The sequence below is a fragment of the Rhinatrema bivittatum genome, unplaced genomic scaffold, assembly GCF_901001135.1.
Source record: "Rhinatrema bivittatum unplaced genomic scaffold, aRhiBiv1.1, whole genome shotgun sequence".
Lineage (NCBI taxonomy): Eukaryota > Metazoa > Chordata > Amphibia > Gymnophiona > Rhinatrematidae > Rhinatrema > Rhinatrema bivittatum.
In genome coordinates this window covers 1,434-16,932 of record NW_021820984.1, presented here as the reverse complement: position 1 = coordinate 16,932, position 15,499 = coordinate 1,434, and the positions used below count along the sequence as shown (strand labels likewise).

At 41.9% G+C, this 15,499-nt stretch overlaps 1 protein-coding gene across 1 annotated transcript; it reads right to left on the bottom strand.

The window, feature by feature from the left end:
* Positions 1–3,422: 3,422 nt before the first annotated feature.
* On the bottom strand, positions 3,423–15,246 carry LOC115082345 (ubiquitin carboxyl-terminal hydrolase 8-like). Its single transcript, XM_029586582.1, has 4 exons — positions 14,872–15,246; positions 10,936–11,078; positions 8,588–8,720; positions 3,423–4,274 (listed from the first exon to the last, which is right to left on the bottom strand). The coding sequence occupies exons 1-4, from the start codon at positions 14,917–14,919 to the stop codon at positions 4,089–4,091; spliced, it is 510 nt and encodes a 169-aa protein (XP_029442442.1). The 5' UTR covers positions 14,920–15,246; the 3' UTR covers positions 3,423–4,088.
* Positions 15,247–15,499: the final 253 nt, after the last annotated feature.

Genomic DNA, 15,499 nt, shown 5'->3' with positions numbered 1-15,499 from the left:
TCCTCTGTGGTTGCAATATTAAATCTACTGCTTGCGGTGTTTAAGAATAATGGTATAATGTAATGGCTTGATGAAAAAAAAAACAAACCACCACACTCTGGATGCACAATAGACATGCTCAGGCCGATTTTGCCCCTTGCTATTGTGAGTCCAGAATTTTGTTTTTTTCCATCAAGTCATTGCATTATAGAACCTGAACTGTTGCAATTGTAGGTACCTGATCCATTTAGGTGTTAGGGATGCACAATTCTTTCTTAGCGTGTCCTTTTTACCACAGCAGCTCATTTAAATATTTGATCAGGTGCCCAGATGACCTGGCTGTGCGTGCGTTACAAAAAACAGGCGTTCAATACTAGCACCCATTTTAACGTGCATCTTTTTGCATCAGCCCCTCAGTGTGCCAAACCTTAAATCTGCTATAAAATCCAAGATCAATCAATCATTCTTGATGCTGCTAAATTAAAGAAATCTTCCAATACTATACTTTGGGAATTATTTTATATTATGTACTTTCATGCTTGGGCCTTTGGGGAGGAGCAAATTATAAATATGAAATAATTCACCCCATGATAAGAAATATACATTTTTAACAAATCTGACCTGGCCTTGTACAGTATGCACCAACTTATCTGCTGCTTTGCATGCTGAAATGAAGCAGACAATCTCTAGCAACTCAGTGGCTGCTGAGGTAAAAAGGTTGGAGGCGAGGCATTTGTTCACAACTGGAGTCAAGATATGCCCCCCCTGAAGCAATTAGATTGCCTATTCCTGATAAGCCCCTTGCTGTTGAGCTGACAAGTTTCTTAAATCAATCTGCATATCTGTGCTATTTAAGCAGAAACCTAGAACACACTGGAGAAATTACTTACCTGATAATTTCGTTTTCCTTAGTGTAGACAGATGGACTCAGGACCAATGGGTATAGTGTACTCCTGATAGCAGTTGGAGACGGATCACATTTCAATCTGACTTCAGCCCTAGTACATATACCCCTGCAGGAAGTGCAGCTCTTCAGTATTCTCCTCGAAAAGCATTGTGGATATATGAGTGACTGACTAATTTGAATAACTTGAACTGGTTGAATTGGCTATAGCTGGAGACCGCCAGTGCCCTCAACCTAGAAACGTCGACACCCGGAAGGCTAGGTGTCCTAGATGAAGGTAAGCATGGCTTACTCGCGAATCACTCGCTCCCGGGGATGTCCCCCGAGAATTCCATGAGTATCGGCAGCCATGGGTGGGATGCTGAGTCCATCTGTCTACACTAAGGAAAACGAAATTATCAGGTAAGTAATTTCTCCATTTCCTAGCGTGTAGCAGATGGACTCAGGACCAATGGGATGTATAAAAGCTACTCCCGAACCGGGTGGGAGGCTGCCCGTGACCCACTCAGTACTGCCCTTGCAAATGCTGTGTCTTCCCAAGCCTGAACATCCAGGCGGTAAAACCTGGAGAAGGTGTGTATGGGAGGACCATGTCGCCGCCCTGCAGATCTCGGCAGGTGACAGTGTCTTGGTTTCCGCCCAGGACACTGCCTGGGCTCTAGTAGAATGGGCCTTGACTTATAAAGGCAGTGGCTTGCCTGCTTCTACGTAGGCTGCCTTGATGACTTTTTTGATCCAGTGGGCTATGGTTGCTCGCAAGGCCGCTTCCCCCAGCTAAGGATGAATAGATGGTCCGTCTTTCGTACGGATTCCGACTTTTCCAGGTATCGGACTAGGAGCCTGCCGACGTTGAGATGGCATAGACTTCGAGCCTCTTCCGAATTCTTATGCTCATCTGGCGATGGTAGCGAGATGGTTTGGTTGAGATGAAAGTGAGACACCACTTTGGGGAGAAACGACGGAACTGTGCGTAACTGGATGGTTCCCGGGGCGAGTCTGAGGAACTGCTCTCGGCAGGACAGTGCTTGTAGCTCGGATATACGATGGGCTGAACAGACTGCCACCAGGAAGGCTGTCTTCAGTGTTAATAGTCGGAGAGACAGGCCGCAGAGAGATCTGAAGGAGATTCCTGCTAGGAAATCTAGGACTAGGTTGAGGTTCTAAAGAGGCACTGGCCACTTTAGGGGTGGTCGGATGTGCTTGACTCCTTTCAGGAAGCGGGAGGCATCCGGGTGAGAGGCTATGCTGCCACTCTCGGTTCCGTAGCATGACAATGCAGCCACCTGTACCTTGATGGAGTTGAGGGATAATCCCTTCTGTAGGCCGTTTTGCAGGAATTTAAAAAAAAAAAAAAATCGCAGGAATTTTGACCGAGCGTGGTGTGGTCCTCACACCAAGCTTCGAATACTCTCCAAATCCTTATGATTGTTAGGGATGTGGAGAACTTGCGTGCTCGGAGTAGGGTGTCAATTACTGCCCCCAAGTATCCGCTTCTCCTTAGGCAAGTCCTCTCAATGGCCAGACTGTAAGAGAGAATTGAACTGGATCCTCGTGGAGGATCGGTCCCTGTTGGAGCAGGTCTCTGTGTGGAGGTAGCGGCAGGGGGTTCCCTGTCAGCAGTCTTCGCATGTCTGCATACCATGGTCTTCTTGGCCAGTCTGGGGCCACTAGAAGTACTGGTCCCCTGTGGTGTTCTATCTTATGGATGATCGCGCCCAATAGGGGCCACTGTGGGAAGGCATATAAAAGAGTCTCCTGTGGCCAGGTCTGTACCAGGGTATCAATTCCCTGGGACTGGGGTTCCCGCCTGCAGCTGAAGAAACTGGGTACTTGGACCGGTTTGCCAGAAGGTCCATGGTTGGTGTTCCCCAACGGTTTACTATCAATTGGAATGCTGTGGTCGACAGCTTCCATTCTCCTTGATCTAGGCTTTCTCTGCTGAGGTAGTCCGCCGAAGATAGCTAAAATCTAAATCTCTGCTTGGTAAAGCTCCGCCTCCCGGATCTGATTGACAGATCCCATGACAGTATGGCTAATTCATCCTGCTATCGACGGGAAATAGCCCTGGCAGGTATGTGCATAAAATTATGCCCAGAACACAACTGAGCACATACTTTTAAGTGCATAGTAAATAGACATTCCGGGGGGCAGAGGAGGGGGCGGTATGGAGATGGGTATACTATGCATGAAAATCCACAGGCACAAAAAGTTATACCTGCTCTTCAGTGTAACTTTCTGCATGTACACTGTGGAGAGTTCTGCACACGCCTACGAGTTGTCAAAGTGGATTTATGCGCATAAATCTGCTTTGAAAATTCTGGATAGTCAGTGGGTAAAAATACCTGCAGACTTTAGCCTGTATGTGTGTTTGAAAATTACTTTAAAACAAAAGCGGCTAGTTTTGGGTAGTTTTTAAGGTAACTGAGTTTAATGGTATAAGTTTAAAAAATTGAAATAGGATTTCACAGGTGGCAAAAAACATTAACCTGGACATCTCTGCCCAGCATTTGAATTACAAAATAAAGTACTAACAAGAAAAAACAATCTGATAAAATTTATTCTGAAGAAAATTGAGTGCACAAGTTTTGCAAAAGACCAACAGAAAAATACAGCTCTGCTTGACATAAGGAATTCAGCACTGCAGGTTTTCTTAGCATGAACTGTTAAATGAAAGCAACCTGTTGAGCTATAATAGATTATCTCACAAAAAGAGCACTGTTTTGATATATACATACTTTTAGTGTGCAATTAGGCAATCAGTATGTACATTCCTACCTGTTTATATTATTTTAGAATATTCACAGTAGTATCAAGCCTAAGGTTATAAAGGTGAAAAGGCCATAACAGTAGACTAGAAAATCAACATATAATCATGAATTTCAGGAAATGTAGATCAGGACATTCTACTTGTTGATACACATCAAAAGAGGAGGCTATAATTTAATGCTGGAGCATAGAGAATTGAGAAACATTAGTAAATACTGGATATGCTTTCTTATATATATTTCAGTTACAGTGTTCTTGGTCCGTTTACACCCTTAAAATGTCACTGAACTGAAATACACTACTGCAGAGAAACTGCAGCAACTATGTTAAGTAGTTTCTCTATGTAGCCATACAGCTGTAACATCTTGCATATTCACTATGCATTTGCAGTCTCTGTTCAGCATTTATGACGTAACCAGTTTTCTAACCAAGGGTGTTTTTATGTGGCTATATGAGCAGCTCGCAGTTCAAAAGATGTGTAAAAGAGAATATATGCAGCTGAAGACTTCACAGATGACGTTGAAATTTCAGACACGTCCTGATCGTCAAACTTAAACCATCTTTGCTTTGCAGCATTCCTCCCATAGGCTGTGTAGTGTCCTCCATCCAACCCTCCATAATGATTCTGTGTAAGAGAAATTAAACTGGTCAGCAAATTCATCAAGAAACTAGTGTATGCTTTCCTGAAAAGTCACTCCCCTTATTTGATTCCAAATCAGATATAAATTAAAAGCCTTCAAAAGGCTCTCTCTTGCCTCCCACCTACAAACAAAATACTGCAGAAACAGAAAACTGCAGTTGATGAACATGGATCCTGTCCCCAGTCGATTCAGAGATATTCTTTGCCTGTAAGAGCAAAGCTGATCTCTTCTTTCACAGACACACATTACTTCGGCAGTCAGTCAGTCTGAGAAACAAAGTCCCACCTAGGTCTCAGTACCTCTACATTTTCAATGACCTGCTACCCACTTGGTGCACTTCTGTCAAAGTATCAGCTAATTCCGTGCCCAAAGGAGCTTGCAAATTACAGAGTAATAGGTTTTTTCCTACCACTTCCATTAGCTCATTTTCTCGTATATACCATCATTTTTCCATGCCATTTTATCACTGTTTAACTTCAGAGCTCTGTTCCCTATAAGCAGCATACCAAACGCTACTCATGCTGTTCACATGAAACAAGACAATTTCTTACAAGACTGTTGTATTTGAGGATGGAAGGTAGGTCCCTGTGGGTAGTTGGCTCCACCATTTGAGAGTGTGCATGAGGGGATGTGAGATTGGTATCTTGCATGACAATGGTTGGGGGATGTTGATGCCAATGGTGTTTTAGATGTCACTGTAAATTTCTCATGTGCAGCAATGCAAAAGTAGTTACAAGAACTGTGGCTGCCATGTGACCAAATATTTCCATATATCTTCTTATGCAGATACTGATATCTCTCATTGTGAAGTGAACTTAATTGTATTAGCTTGTTTATTCTTTGAACAGGAAGAAAGGCTTTCCTGTGCTTGAGGATCCAATCACACTTTTCTTTTTTTTAATTTAACTTTTATTACTTTTAACATCTTAACATGGTCAAATTTTACAGAAATGAAAATCATCATCAATATAGCATAATTTTAAAGTACAAACTATTGTTCTGTAATTTTATTAACCATGTGTATCATAGGAAAAGAGAGTCCAAAATAAGGGTAACAACAGTCAAATGAAGCAGTTCAAAAAGAAAAAAAAAAATACCATTAATTAAATGCACTGTTTCACCATGGAGTTTCTAGGAATGGGAATCCAAATAGGATCTGAGTTGTTCCGGTAGATTAAACAAATATTTGGATTCCTGATGTATAATCAAACAGTGGCAGGGGAACCTTAAAATAAATCTTGCCCCTCTATCAATAACTTCTTGTCTCATGGACATAAATTTCTCTCTTCTCAATTGTGAAGAGCGAGCTATATCAGGAAATATCCTGATATATTGGCCATAAAATGTATATTCTTATATCTAAAAAACATTCTTAGTACAGAATCCCTTTCTGTCTGGAAAGCAAACTGCACTATTAAAATAGCTCTATTTTCTATGGTCATTTCAAATGAACTCTCCAAGAACTGAGTAAGATTCAAATTTAAATCAACATCAGGCTGAATTCCTTGACCTTGCCTTTCTGTTTGCTGTGATTGGGGAACATAATACATGTTTGAGATAGTGGGTAAAGCATTCTCTGAAAATTTTAATATATTGATTAGATAGCTTTTAAACAGATCCATTGGAGGTGCCAATTTAGTCTTGGGAAAATTTAATATTCTAAGATTAAGATTCCTAGTTTGATTTTCCAACATTTCCAATTTATCTGCTTGCATTTTTTCTGATCTTAATAAATTGACTTGAACTTTTTCCAACTCAACAATTTTCCCTTCTAGTACATTTGTCATTTTATCTAATTCTTCTATTTTGCTTTGTATTTCCACATTCTTATTCAAAACATTATGAACCTTGGATGTTAATTTGCTTATTGATGTTTGCATAAACAATATCATTGTCCCAATCTCTTCTAAAGTAAACTTTTGAGGTCTTGTATTTGAAATTCCACTTATTGTTCCCATTTGGGTCTCCACCTTTCCTTCCTCCATTGGAGCCTTCTTAATATCATCCTTAAGTATGGGGGACATCATTTTTGGTTCCTGGGGCCCTGTATTCCAGGGATCACCGGGGAGCAGGATAAACTTTCTGTTCCCCTCTGGTCACCTAATGGAATGTACGTAGTTTTTTTTTTTTTTATCAAGGACTCCTCGTTAGGAGTCACATTCTCTCCCATACCGGATGGAGGCGCAGGTGTAGCTGGAGCACCAGGGCTTAATGATATTCCATTTATCTGGAGGCTCAGCTCCTGCTCCTGGCCGAATCCTCCCACGACCCCAGCTGGTGCTAAAGATGGTGTTAATGCGAAACAATCCTCTATCCGGGCTTGATACGAATCCACTTTTGGTGTAGATGAAGAAGCTTTAACTTTAGCTTTCCTCTTTGTATGGGGCATCCCAGAGAGGAAATATATAATTTAGTGGACAACAAGCAAAGTTAAAATTATTGTATAGTACTCACGGGAGAGTTATGTCCGCAATTATCAGTGCAGTATTGTCTACCGTTGTTGTTAACCAATGGACTCCTGGCAGCTGGTTCCCCAATCAATTCAGATCACTTCCGAGCTACTCCGGGCAAAGCCGGGTGCCCCCCCTTGGGCGCACGCGGCTTAGGCGTTGCGCTGCAAGGACGCCGATTTTGTAATGCCCTCCGGCTCCTCCCCTCTAGTCAGGGATCGCGGGAAAATTCAATTCAAAGGCAAAAGTCCTGCAGGACAAAGAACTTGTCCAGTCTCCTGGGTTGTGAGTGTAGCCAGCTGCCCAATCACACTCTTATGAACGCCAGGTGATGGAGATGGTGTTAGATGGGAATTGTTGTAGTTGAGGACAAACTCTGGTGAGAGAAGTGTGTGAACTGTGAATGTTGCACATATTTTGGATTCTAAGGATATGCTCCATATTAGCCAATCAGCTAAGGATGGAAAAACTGATATGTTCTTTTTCTGTATATAGGGGGCTACCACTGCTAGACATTTTATGGATACCCTTGGGAGTACCAAAAGGCCAAATGGGAGAACTTTGCACTGAAACTGTTTGTCGTTTAGTGGGAATATGAGATATTTCCTGTGGCTTGGCTGGAAAGGATTATGCATGCATGCATCTTTGAGATCCAATGTGGTTAGCCAATTATTAATTTCTAAATGAGGAAGAATTATAGCAAGAGCATTCATTTTGCATTTTCCTCTTGAGATAAGTGTTTAGTTGTCGTAAGTCCCGGACAGGACAAAATCACCTGGATTTCTTGGGTATTAGAAAGTATCTTGAGTAAAATCCCTTGCTCCTCTCTGCTCCTGAAACTGGTACTATGGTATATGCCAACAGCAGAGAGGTCAGCATTTATTTTAGTATGGGCAACTGTCCCCTGGCAATCCAATGTAGAGTGGGAAAACATTAAGCAGAAGGGTCTGGAAGTTTAATCTGTACACCCTGAAAATAATGTTTAGGACCAAATGGTCCCTGGTGGTGACAGACAAATTGCAGCCTTCTCCCCACTGGAAGGTATTTGGTTGAAAAGGATTGCTTGTAGTCAAACATGAAGTATTGGTTTTTGGGTTCATTGCTGAGCAGATTTTAATTCAGGCCTTTCTTTATTACACGGTCTGTTTTTGAAACTGCTGTTGATGTAAAGGTTGAAGGGTTTGAAACCACAATCTCTGGTATGAGTCTCTGGTACAAAAATAGTAGAATTGCTTTCTGTAGGACTGAGGCTGGCATCTCTCCCATGCCAGTCTTCAGCAGAGTTGCTTACCTGTAACAGGTGTTCTCCGAGGACAGCAGGATGGTATTCCCTCACATATGGGTGACATCAGATGGAGACCCAATGTGGAAAACTTATGTCAAAGTTCCTAGAACTTTGACTAGGCAAACTGAGCACGCCCAGCATGCCCTATACCACGCGTCCACATGTGGTCCCTCTCCAGTCTTAAACACAGAATTAATTAAAATAAAAATAGGAGAAACCCAACTCCGCAGGGTGGCGGGCGGGTTTTGTGAGGACTAACATCGTGCTGTCCTTGGAGAACACCTGTTACAGGTAAAGCAACTCTGCTTTCTCACACGACGAGCAGGCTGGTAGTCCTCACACGAGTGAATCCCTAGCTACAGTCTGCAGGAAGGCATATTGCTCACAGGGATAGGGGGACTGTCTTAGGCTGCAGCTTCTTAGTGCTTCCCATTAAATCAGCAGCTGACGGCAATGTTACTGCAACATTTCCGACTAAGACAATTTTTGAGAGAGTTTGACATGAAACACAATATAGAAAATAGCTCCAGACTTATCAGTTGAGTTCTTTAAGATTACTTACTGATACTGCAAATAAGTTGTATCGCTTAAGGTTATTCTTTGGGCCAATAACATACTGTGACAAGTCAAGAGATTCCAATGGAAAATCCACATATGTTTGAAGCTTCTGTTTCCACCTTCCTTCATAAGAAAATCTACAAAAAAGTACAGAATGAATTAGCAACATGTTAATTTCGTTTGATGATCCCCCATGTACAGTTCAAGGCACACCTCTGAGGGATATCGGAAATCACCTCAGGAATTCTCAACTGGGGGAGGGATCCTTCGGTATCACCGCAGGAGAGCGGGGCTCGATCTTCTTTAAGGTAAATTTTGTCTTCTTGCAGTAATTTTCCTAACACTGTGCTAGTGTGTGGGATAGTGTCCGCATCTGCTAGGAGATGGAGAGTTACTGAGCAGGGGGATATCTAGGAGGACATCAGCTTTGAAATCTGACTCTGTCTCCCATCTGCTAGCAGAGGAACACATAACCCACTGGTCCTGAGTCCATCTGGCTACACGCTAGGAATTTGTAATTATCAAAAAAGAAAACCAGCAATTAACTTTTCAACTTCTTGTGAGCTTGGGCAAGTCACTTCATCTTCAACTGCCTCAGGCACCAGCTTAATTGTAAGCCCTCTGGGGATAAGGAAATACCTACAAGTAGCTTACCCCACCCATAATTTCATCAGTTAGGTCCTAAGTCCTGGTTCCTGTCAGCATGAAACAAAGTAGATGCATTGTACCAATAAAACAGAACACAGAAGCAGCGGAGCAAACTAATAGTATGGCAAGAAACATAAGAACATAAGAATTGCCTTGCTGGGTTAGACCAAGGTCCATAGAGTCCAGCATCCTGTCTCTTAAGATACAAGAACCTGGCCAATCTCATAAAGTAGATTTAATTCTTGTTACTCACTCCCAGGGATAGCGATAACCTTTTTAATTTACCTGGCTAATAATGCATTATGAACTTTTCCAAACCTCTTTAAACTCCACTATACTAGTTGCCTTGATCATGTCCCCTTTTATTTACCCATAATCACTCTACTCGTGATTTTATAAGCTTCTATCATGTCCCCTCTCTGCTGTCTTTTCCAAGCTGAAGAGCTCTAGCCTGAGTAGCCTCTTATCATAGGAGAAATGTTCCATCTCCTTTTATCATAATTTTTGTCACTCTCTACTGCACTTTTTCCAGTTCTGCTACGTCTTTCTTGAAATGGGGTGACGAGAACGGCACACAATGCTCAAGGTGCAGTCGCACGATGGTGCAATTCAGAGGCAATATATTTTCCATTTTATTCTCTCTTCCTTTTTGGATCATTTCTAATATTCTATTTGTTTTGATCACTGCTGCACACTGAGGCAGGGATTTCAACGCACTGTCCACAAGGACTCCAAAGGTCCTGTTCCTGTGTGGTGATTCCCAATATAGAACCCAGCACTGTGTACCCATAGCCAGGATTATTTTTCCCTATGTGCATTACTTTCCACTCTTCCACATTAAATTTTATCTGTCATTCAGTTGCCCAGGATCCTAGTCTCACAAGGTCCTTCTGCAGTTCCTCACAATTGACTGCCATTTTAACAAAATTTAAATAATTTTGTGTCATCTGCAAATCTATCACTTCACTTGTCGTTCCCTTTTCCAGATCATTTATGAATTTTAACTAACACAGGCCGATACCAATCCCTGTGGTATTCCACTAACAACCTTTCTCCATTTGGAAAACTGACCATTTAGGCCTACCCTCTATTTCCGGTCTTAACCAGTTACCAATCCACATCAGAACACTGCCTCCTATCCCATGACTTTGTAATTTTCTGAGGATTCTCTCATGGAGCACTTTGTCAAATGCAGTTTGAAAATCCAAATACACTATGTCAACTGGCTCACCTTTATTTATACCTTCAAAAAAAATAAAAATAAAATCTAAACTTCTTTTCAAAACCATGTTGACTCTTCCTCCATTAAGTCATGACTATGGATATGGCCAGTGATTTTGTTTATAAGAATGGCAGCTTGCCTAGTCTAGTCTCATGTATGGCTCCATGGGAAGAGGGGATTGGCACTTCAGAACTGGCAGAGCCCTTCCTGTGCAGGCTATGGAGGCCATTCTTCATGATGCCTTTTATAGCCTGATGAATATGGTACAGGAGATCCTCTGAATGGAACACATTTGCAGAGCTCCTCTGGATTTAACTGTTCTAAAAGTTGTGTTAAGAACATAAGAACATGCCATACTGGGTCAGACCAAGGGTCCATCAAGCCCAGCATCCTGTTTCCAACAGAGGCCAATCCAGGCCAGAAGAACCTGGCAAGTACCCAAAAACTAAGTCTATTCCATGTTAGATTGAAATTTGTCTTACCGTTTCAAGTGCACCAAAAGAACAGGTGGGAGTTTCCAAATTTCTATTTTTTTCAATGAATCTCTTCGAGTTTTACAATGACTGCAATAAAATCTATTGTTATCTGTAAGTTTTTCTTCTTTGGAAAATAACTTAAGGCAATCCTAGAAAACAAATACATTATTAAGTTTTGAAGCTCTGAAAGGTATATTAGTTCTACATTTTTAGTAATTTAATTTCAAAGTTAAGCTTAAAATTCATCAAGTTATATAAAATACTACACAGGTCATAGATTTATGAGAGCAAATGCATTTCAATTGTTATAAATTGTACCCTATCCACCACGAGTATGTGAAAATCATAGCATAAAAAATGAAGTACAATGTTATCTCTGAAATAGTAAATTTAAAGAGAGAATGTGCTAAGTTCTGCCATATAGGATATCTCAATTTCTTTTCTGAATCTAGATTCTGCTCTTTGGCTAGCCAGGGTTAAAAGTCCCCAGTGAGAGGGAGTGTGTCACTGCACTATGACATCTAGGGGTCATTCTTGGAGTACTTGGGTGGTCTCTGGCCCCTAGCAATGAACAATTGTTACAAAGGCTGAGCTAAAGCACACTGGCAAAAGAAAGGAGACTGCTTAATCTGATGGTGCACCAGAAAAGCTGCAGTTATGTGGTTTAAAAACAAATTAAGCATATGCTAATTATTTAAATGAGGGGAATAATGAACATCTAAGTTCATATCTCCTATTAACAAATGTTTTGACCTTATCACAGTCACATGGTAGTGAGGAAGTTAATGATACTAGATTTGGGGGGGGGGAGGGGGGGAAAGGAGGGGGAGAAAAGCTAGTGTGCCAACCCTACATCACAGGTCGGCATGCCAGCCTCTTCAGAAAACTCCCTTCCCACAACAAACGCTGCCTAGACTCTGTTCATCCAACCATCACATAGCTTCTGTGCCTCTCCGCAAGCAGGCGAGGTGCTGATCTCTTGCTGGCTTGCTCATTCCTATCAAAATTGTGCCAATTGCCATCTAACACTGACTGCATGTATGGTCAAAGTGTGAAACAGTGGCACCATTTTGAAAGTGATGGGCAATCCAGCAAGAGACAGGTACCTTCCCTCCTACAAGGGGGTAGGGGGAAGCAGTTTGGGAAGGTTGAGGAAGGAGGGCAGTTCCAGAGGGCCTGGTTAGAGACAGCCCAATTTTGTGTTGTGAAGTTTAAAGCGCTGGGTGGGCCAGAGCAGGGCTGCAATGAAAACTGAAAGTTACAATGTACACAATGCCCTGCTTCAGGACAAAAATGGCAAAATCATATAAAAGGCATTTGCTAAATACTGTAGGACAGAGTGAACACATAAGTAAGGCACTTTCACACATCTGGTGTCTATTACAACTAATATTTTTTAATTGTTTTTAATATATTAAACTTACAACTCTTCAAAGTCACATAATCAAAATCATTTTTCTCTGTCTCTCACCCAGCTCCCAGTCCTAGGGGCTGATGTAAAATCGGGTGCTGAGCTCAGCATGCTGCTAAATGCGCGTTTTGGATGCGCTAGACATATGATGATGCAATATGGGATAACTGCGTCCAAAACACGCGTCCATACCGGTGCGTAGCTAACAGCACTCAAATGCAAATGCCATGTTGATGAGAAATTAGTTAGTACCTCCCCCCATCCCCGGATGAAAAAATAAATAAATAAATGTGCACCCGACGCGCACATTTTAACCCTCAAAAATTAACACCTGCTCTGGGCTGGCATTAAGTTTTGAGGCACCCCAAGCTAGGCTCAGAAAAGCAAAAAATACAGCTTTTCTGTGGTCCCTCCTACTTAATATCATTGCGATGCTAAGCAGGAGGAACATGGCGGTGGGGGGGGGCGGGAATCTTGACAGTGGATCAGGTTAGGAAAAGGGAAGCTCAATTTAGTCAATTTCTCCTAACCCGTGTGGTTAGGAGTTAGGAGAACGGGTTAGGAGAACGGATGCTCGGAAACTGAGTGTCCGTTTTCATTACCTACGCACAGCCACTTCCCCATGGCGCTCGATGCCATGGACGCGCTAGTGATGTGCAATTTATCCACTGCATGTCCCTTTTAGCGTGTCAGCTCATTGGAGTATTACATCGAGCGCCCAAGACAGGGGATGTGCGTGCATTCAAAAAACCAGCGTCCAGTTGGGCTACCCGTTCTCTGCGCGCATGACATTGCATTGCTCCCCTAAGTCTGTAAGTGTCTCACACCCTGTCTCTCTCTCAATCTTTACAGCAGGAAGGATCAGCAGCAGCCCACATCCCAGAAGCTTCCCCTCCCCAAGAATTCAGCAGAAGAAAAAAAAAAAAAAAAAAAAAGGTGCACTATCTTTCAAAACAAGACCAACCCCTGTTAGCAGCCGCTCTTTTGAATCCTCCTGTCAGAGCAAAGAAAAGGTAACCCGAGGGGGAATGATGTTAACAGAGAAAACAAAGTGATCCAGTTTGTTAGATGCTTCTCTCTTTCATGACTGCCATTTGAGAATTAGCCCATATAACTTGTCTAACACCTTGCCTTTTCACAAGGAACTTCACTTCAGTCCCTAAGCCCCAGGAAGCTGGAACTGTGCAGAGCGGAAGGAAAGTTACCAGCTCAGTGGTCCTGGCAGAAGTGGCGAGACAAAACCAATTAAATGGCAGACAAACCCAAAGACTAAAACCCAAACAGACAAAACCACGATGAAAAGCTGTACTTGCTGCAGCTGATTATTATTATTATTTTTTAATTGAAATTGTATTACAAAGCACTGCTTGGAAAACAATACAAAAATCCACTCCATCAATTCAAACCTGTCACCCCTCTTGTACACTTAGCCATCCTAAAAAATATCAATATCATCTGAGGCCCAAAGACAGAACATATTACACAGGTAGAAGACTAAGACTCATGAGTGTTTTCCTTATCTGTATTTCCCCACCCTGAGGCATTACTGCACATCCTCACAGATCTCACAGGCCAGCAATTTAGCACTTCTTTTCCCATACATACATATCGGTGCCATAATTTCTCAAGCGCAAACAGCTTCCTAAATTTGATTGCAGTGAGCCAATTTAAATAATAAATCCGGGCTAAGCGCTGAATAACTCTGAAGAGGCGGAACCGAAGGCCACTTCCTATCTAGCAGCCCAGATTATGTGAAGAGTCAATGGGACCATCTCAGACTCATGTTCAAAATTGGGTATATTCAACAGAACAAGACACGGGATCTGTAGAAAAAGAGTGGTCCCCACAATCTCACCCATCATCCCAGAATCCAGCTATCACAGAACAGGCCCACCACGTATGTAAAAAGGTACCTTCCCAACCACAGTTTTGCCAACAGGACTCATCCAAGGTGGGGGACAACAAATATAATCTGGTAGGTGTGAGATACCATCGGTATAGTATTTTTTTTTTACTGTTTTCTACTATTGACGCTAAGAAGCACTTTTAAACAAATGCAAAACATAAATCCCATCTCCGTTCACCCAACTCACAATACAAATCTTTCTCCCAACTCAAAATATGTGGATAGGACAGTTTAAGTTCTTTATTTAAAAGACTATATGTTCCAGAAATCCCCTTAGTGACCAGATGATTATTTTCACACATGGTAGATGTGAAGCAAGTTTGGAACAGCAGTGGTTCTTTGAGTTTGTGTGGTTGTTGGAAACTGACCTTCACTTTGGTGGTCCATGGCACATTTTTTTCACACTGATGATGGTACATATGCACTAATGACTCTACACCCCCTAATTAGATATGGGGGGGGGGGGGGGGAAGAGGATTAAAACTCAGGGTTAGGTGGAAGATAGAGCATCAAAGCCCCATTAGGAATGGGTACTGATTGAGCTGGAAGCCCAAAAGAGCAGGAGAAATTTGCTAGGGCAAAACAGAAAATAACAGAAAGTAATTTCTCATCTAAATTATCTTACCTGCAGTGAATATTTGCTTGTAGATGCAAGTGGCAAAGACAAATACATGAAAGCCTCAAAAGTTCTGGATTTTTTATGACATGAAAGACACTGCACTGTGGATTTGAATTGGCCTTGGAAAAGTGCTACAATGATGGACTCATTGAGCTGTTTGTGTTTAAGCCAGGCCTGCTCTGCTGCTTTGAAATCATCGGCGATCTCATTGTCTTCTTCCTTGTACCTCTTCCTGTTATCGGCCTAGAAATTATTAAAATGTTTTATGGCAATCACAAAGTTAAGATTAATGAACGACGTTTAGGAACAAGTAAAAAAGTGAATACACGCACACAAACATTTCCAGAGAACGTTTACAAAAGCACATACTAAACAGAAAATGTTATCATTACCAACCCACTGCTCCTACTTGGCTCCAGCGTGTCAAAGAGCCGTCGGTGCTCCTCTACACACTACTAGAAAATTATTTTAATTTTGGAACTAAAATCTACACTAAAATCCAGACACAGCACAGAAACAAAATGCACAAAGCTTGTATTCCAACTTGAATAAATGAAAGTCAATGAAGAAACACACAAACTATGTCATCACCAGCCATGCAAGTTTGTTTTATAGCAATACAAGCTGTCAGCTT

What these genes read in the sequence shown, in the direction of transcription:
- LOC115082345 (XM_029586582.1), bottom strand. Translation starts at nt 14,919, where the DNA reads ATGTATTTGTCTTTGCCACTTGCATCTACAAGCAAATATTCACTGCAG. An exon ending in CAAGCAAATATTCACTGCAG is followed by an intron (nt 11,079 to 14,871) that starts GTAAGATAATTT and finishes TTTGTTTTCTAG; the next exon opens with GATTGCCTTAAGTTATTTTC. An exon ending in CTTTTGGTGCACTTGAAACG is followed by an intron (nt 8,721 to 10,935) that starts GTAAGACAAATT and finishes ACTTTTTTGTAG; the next exon opens with ATTTTCTTATGAAGGAAGGT.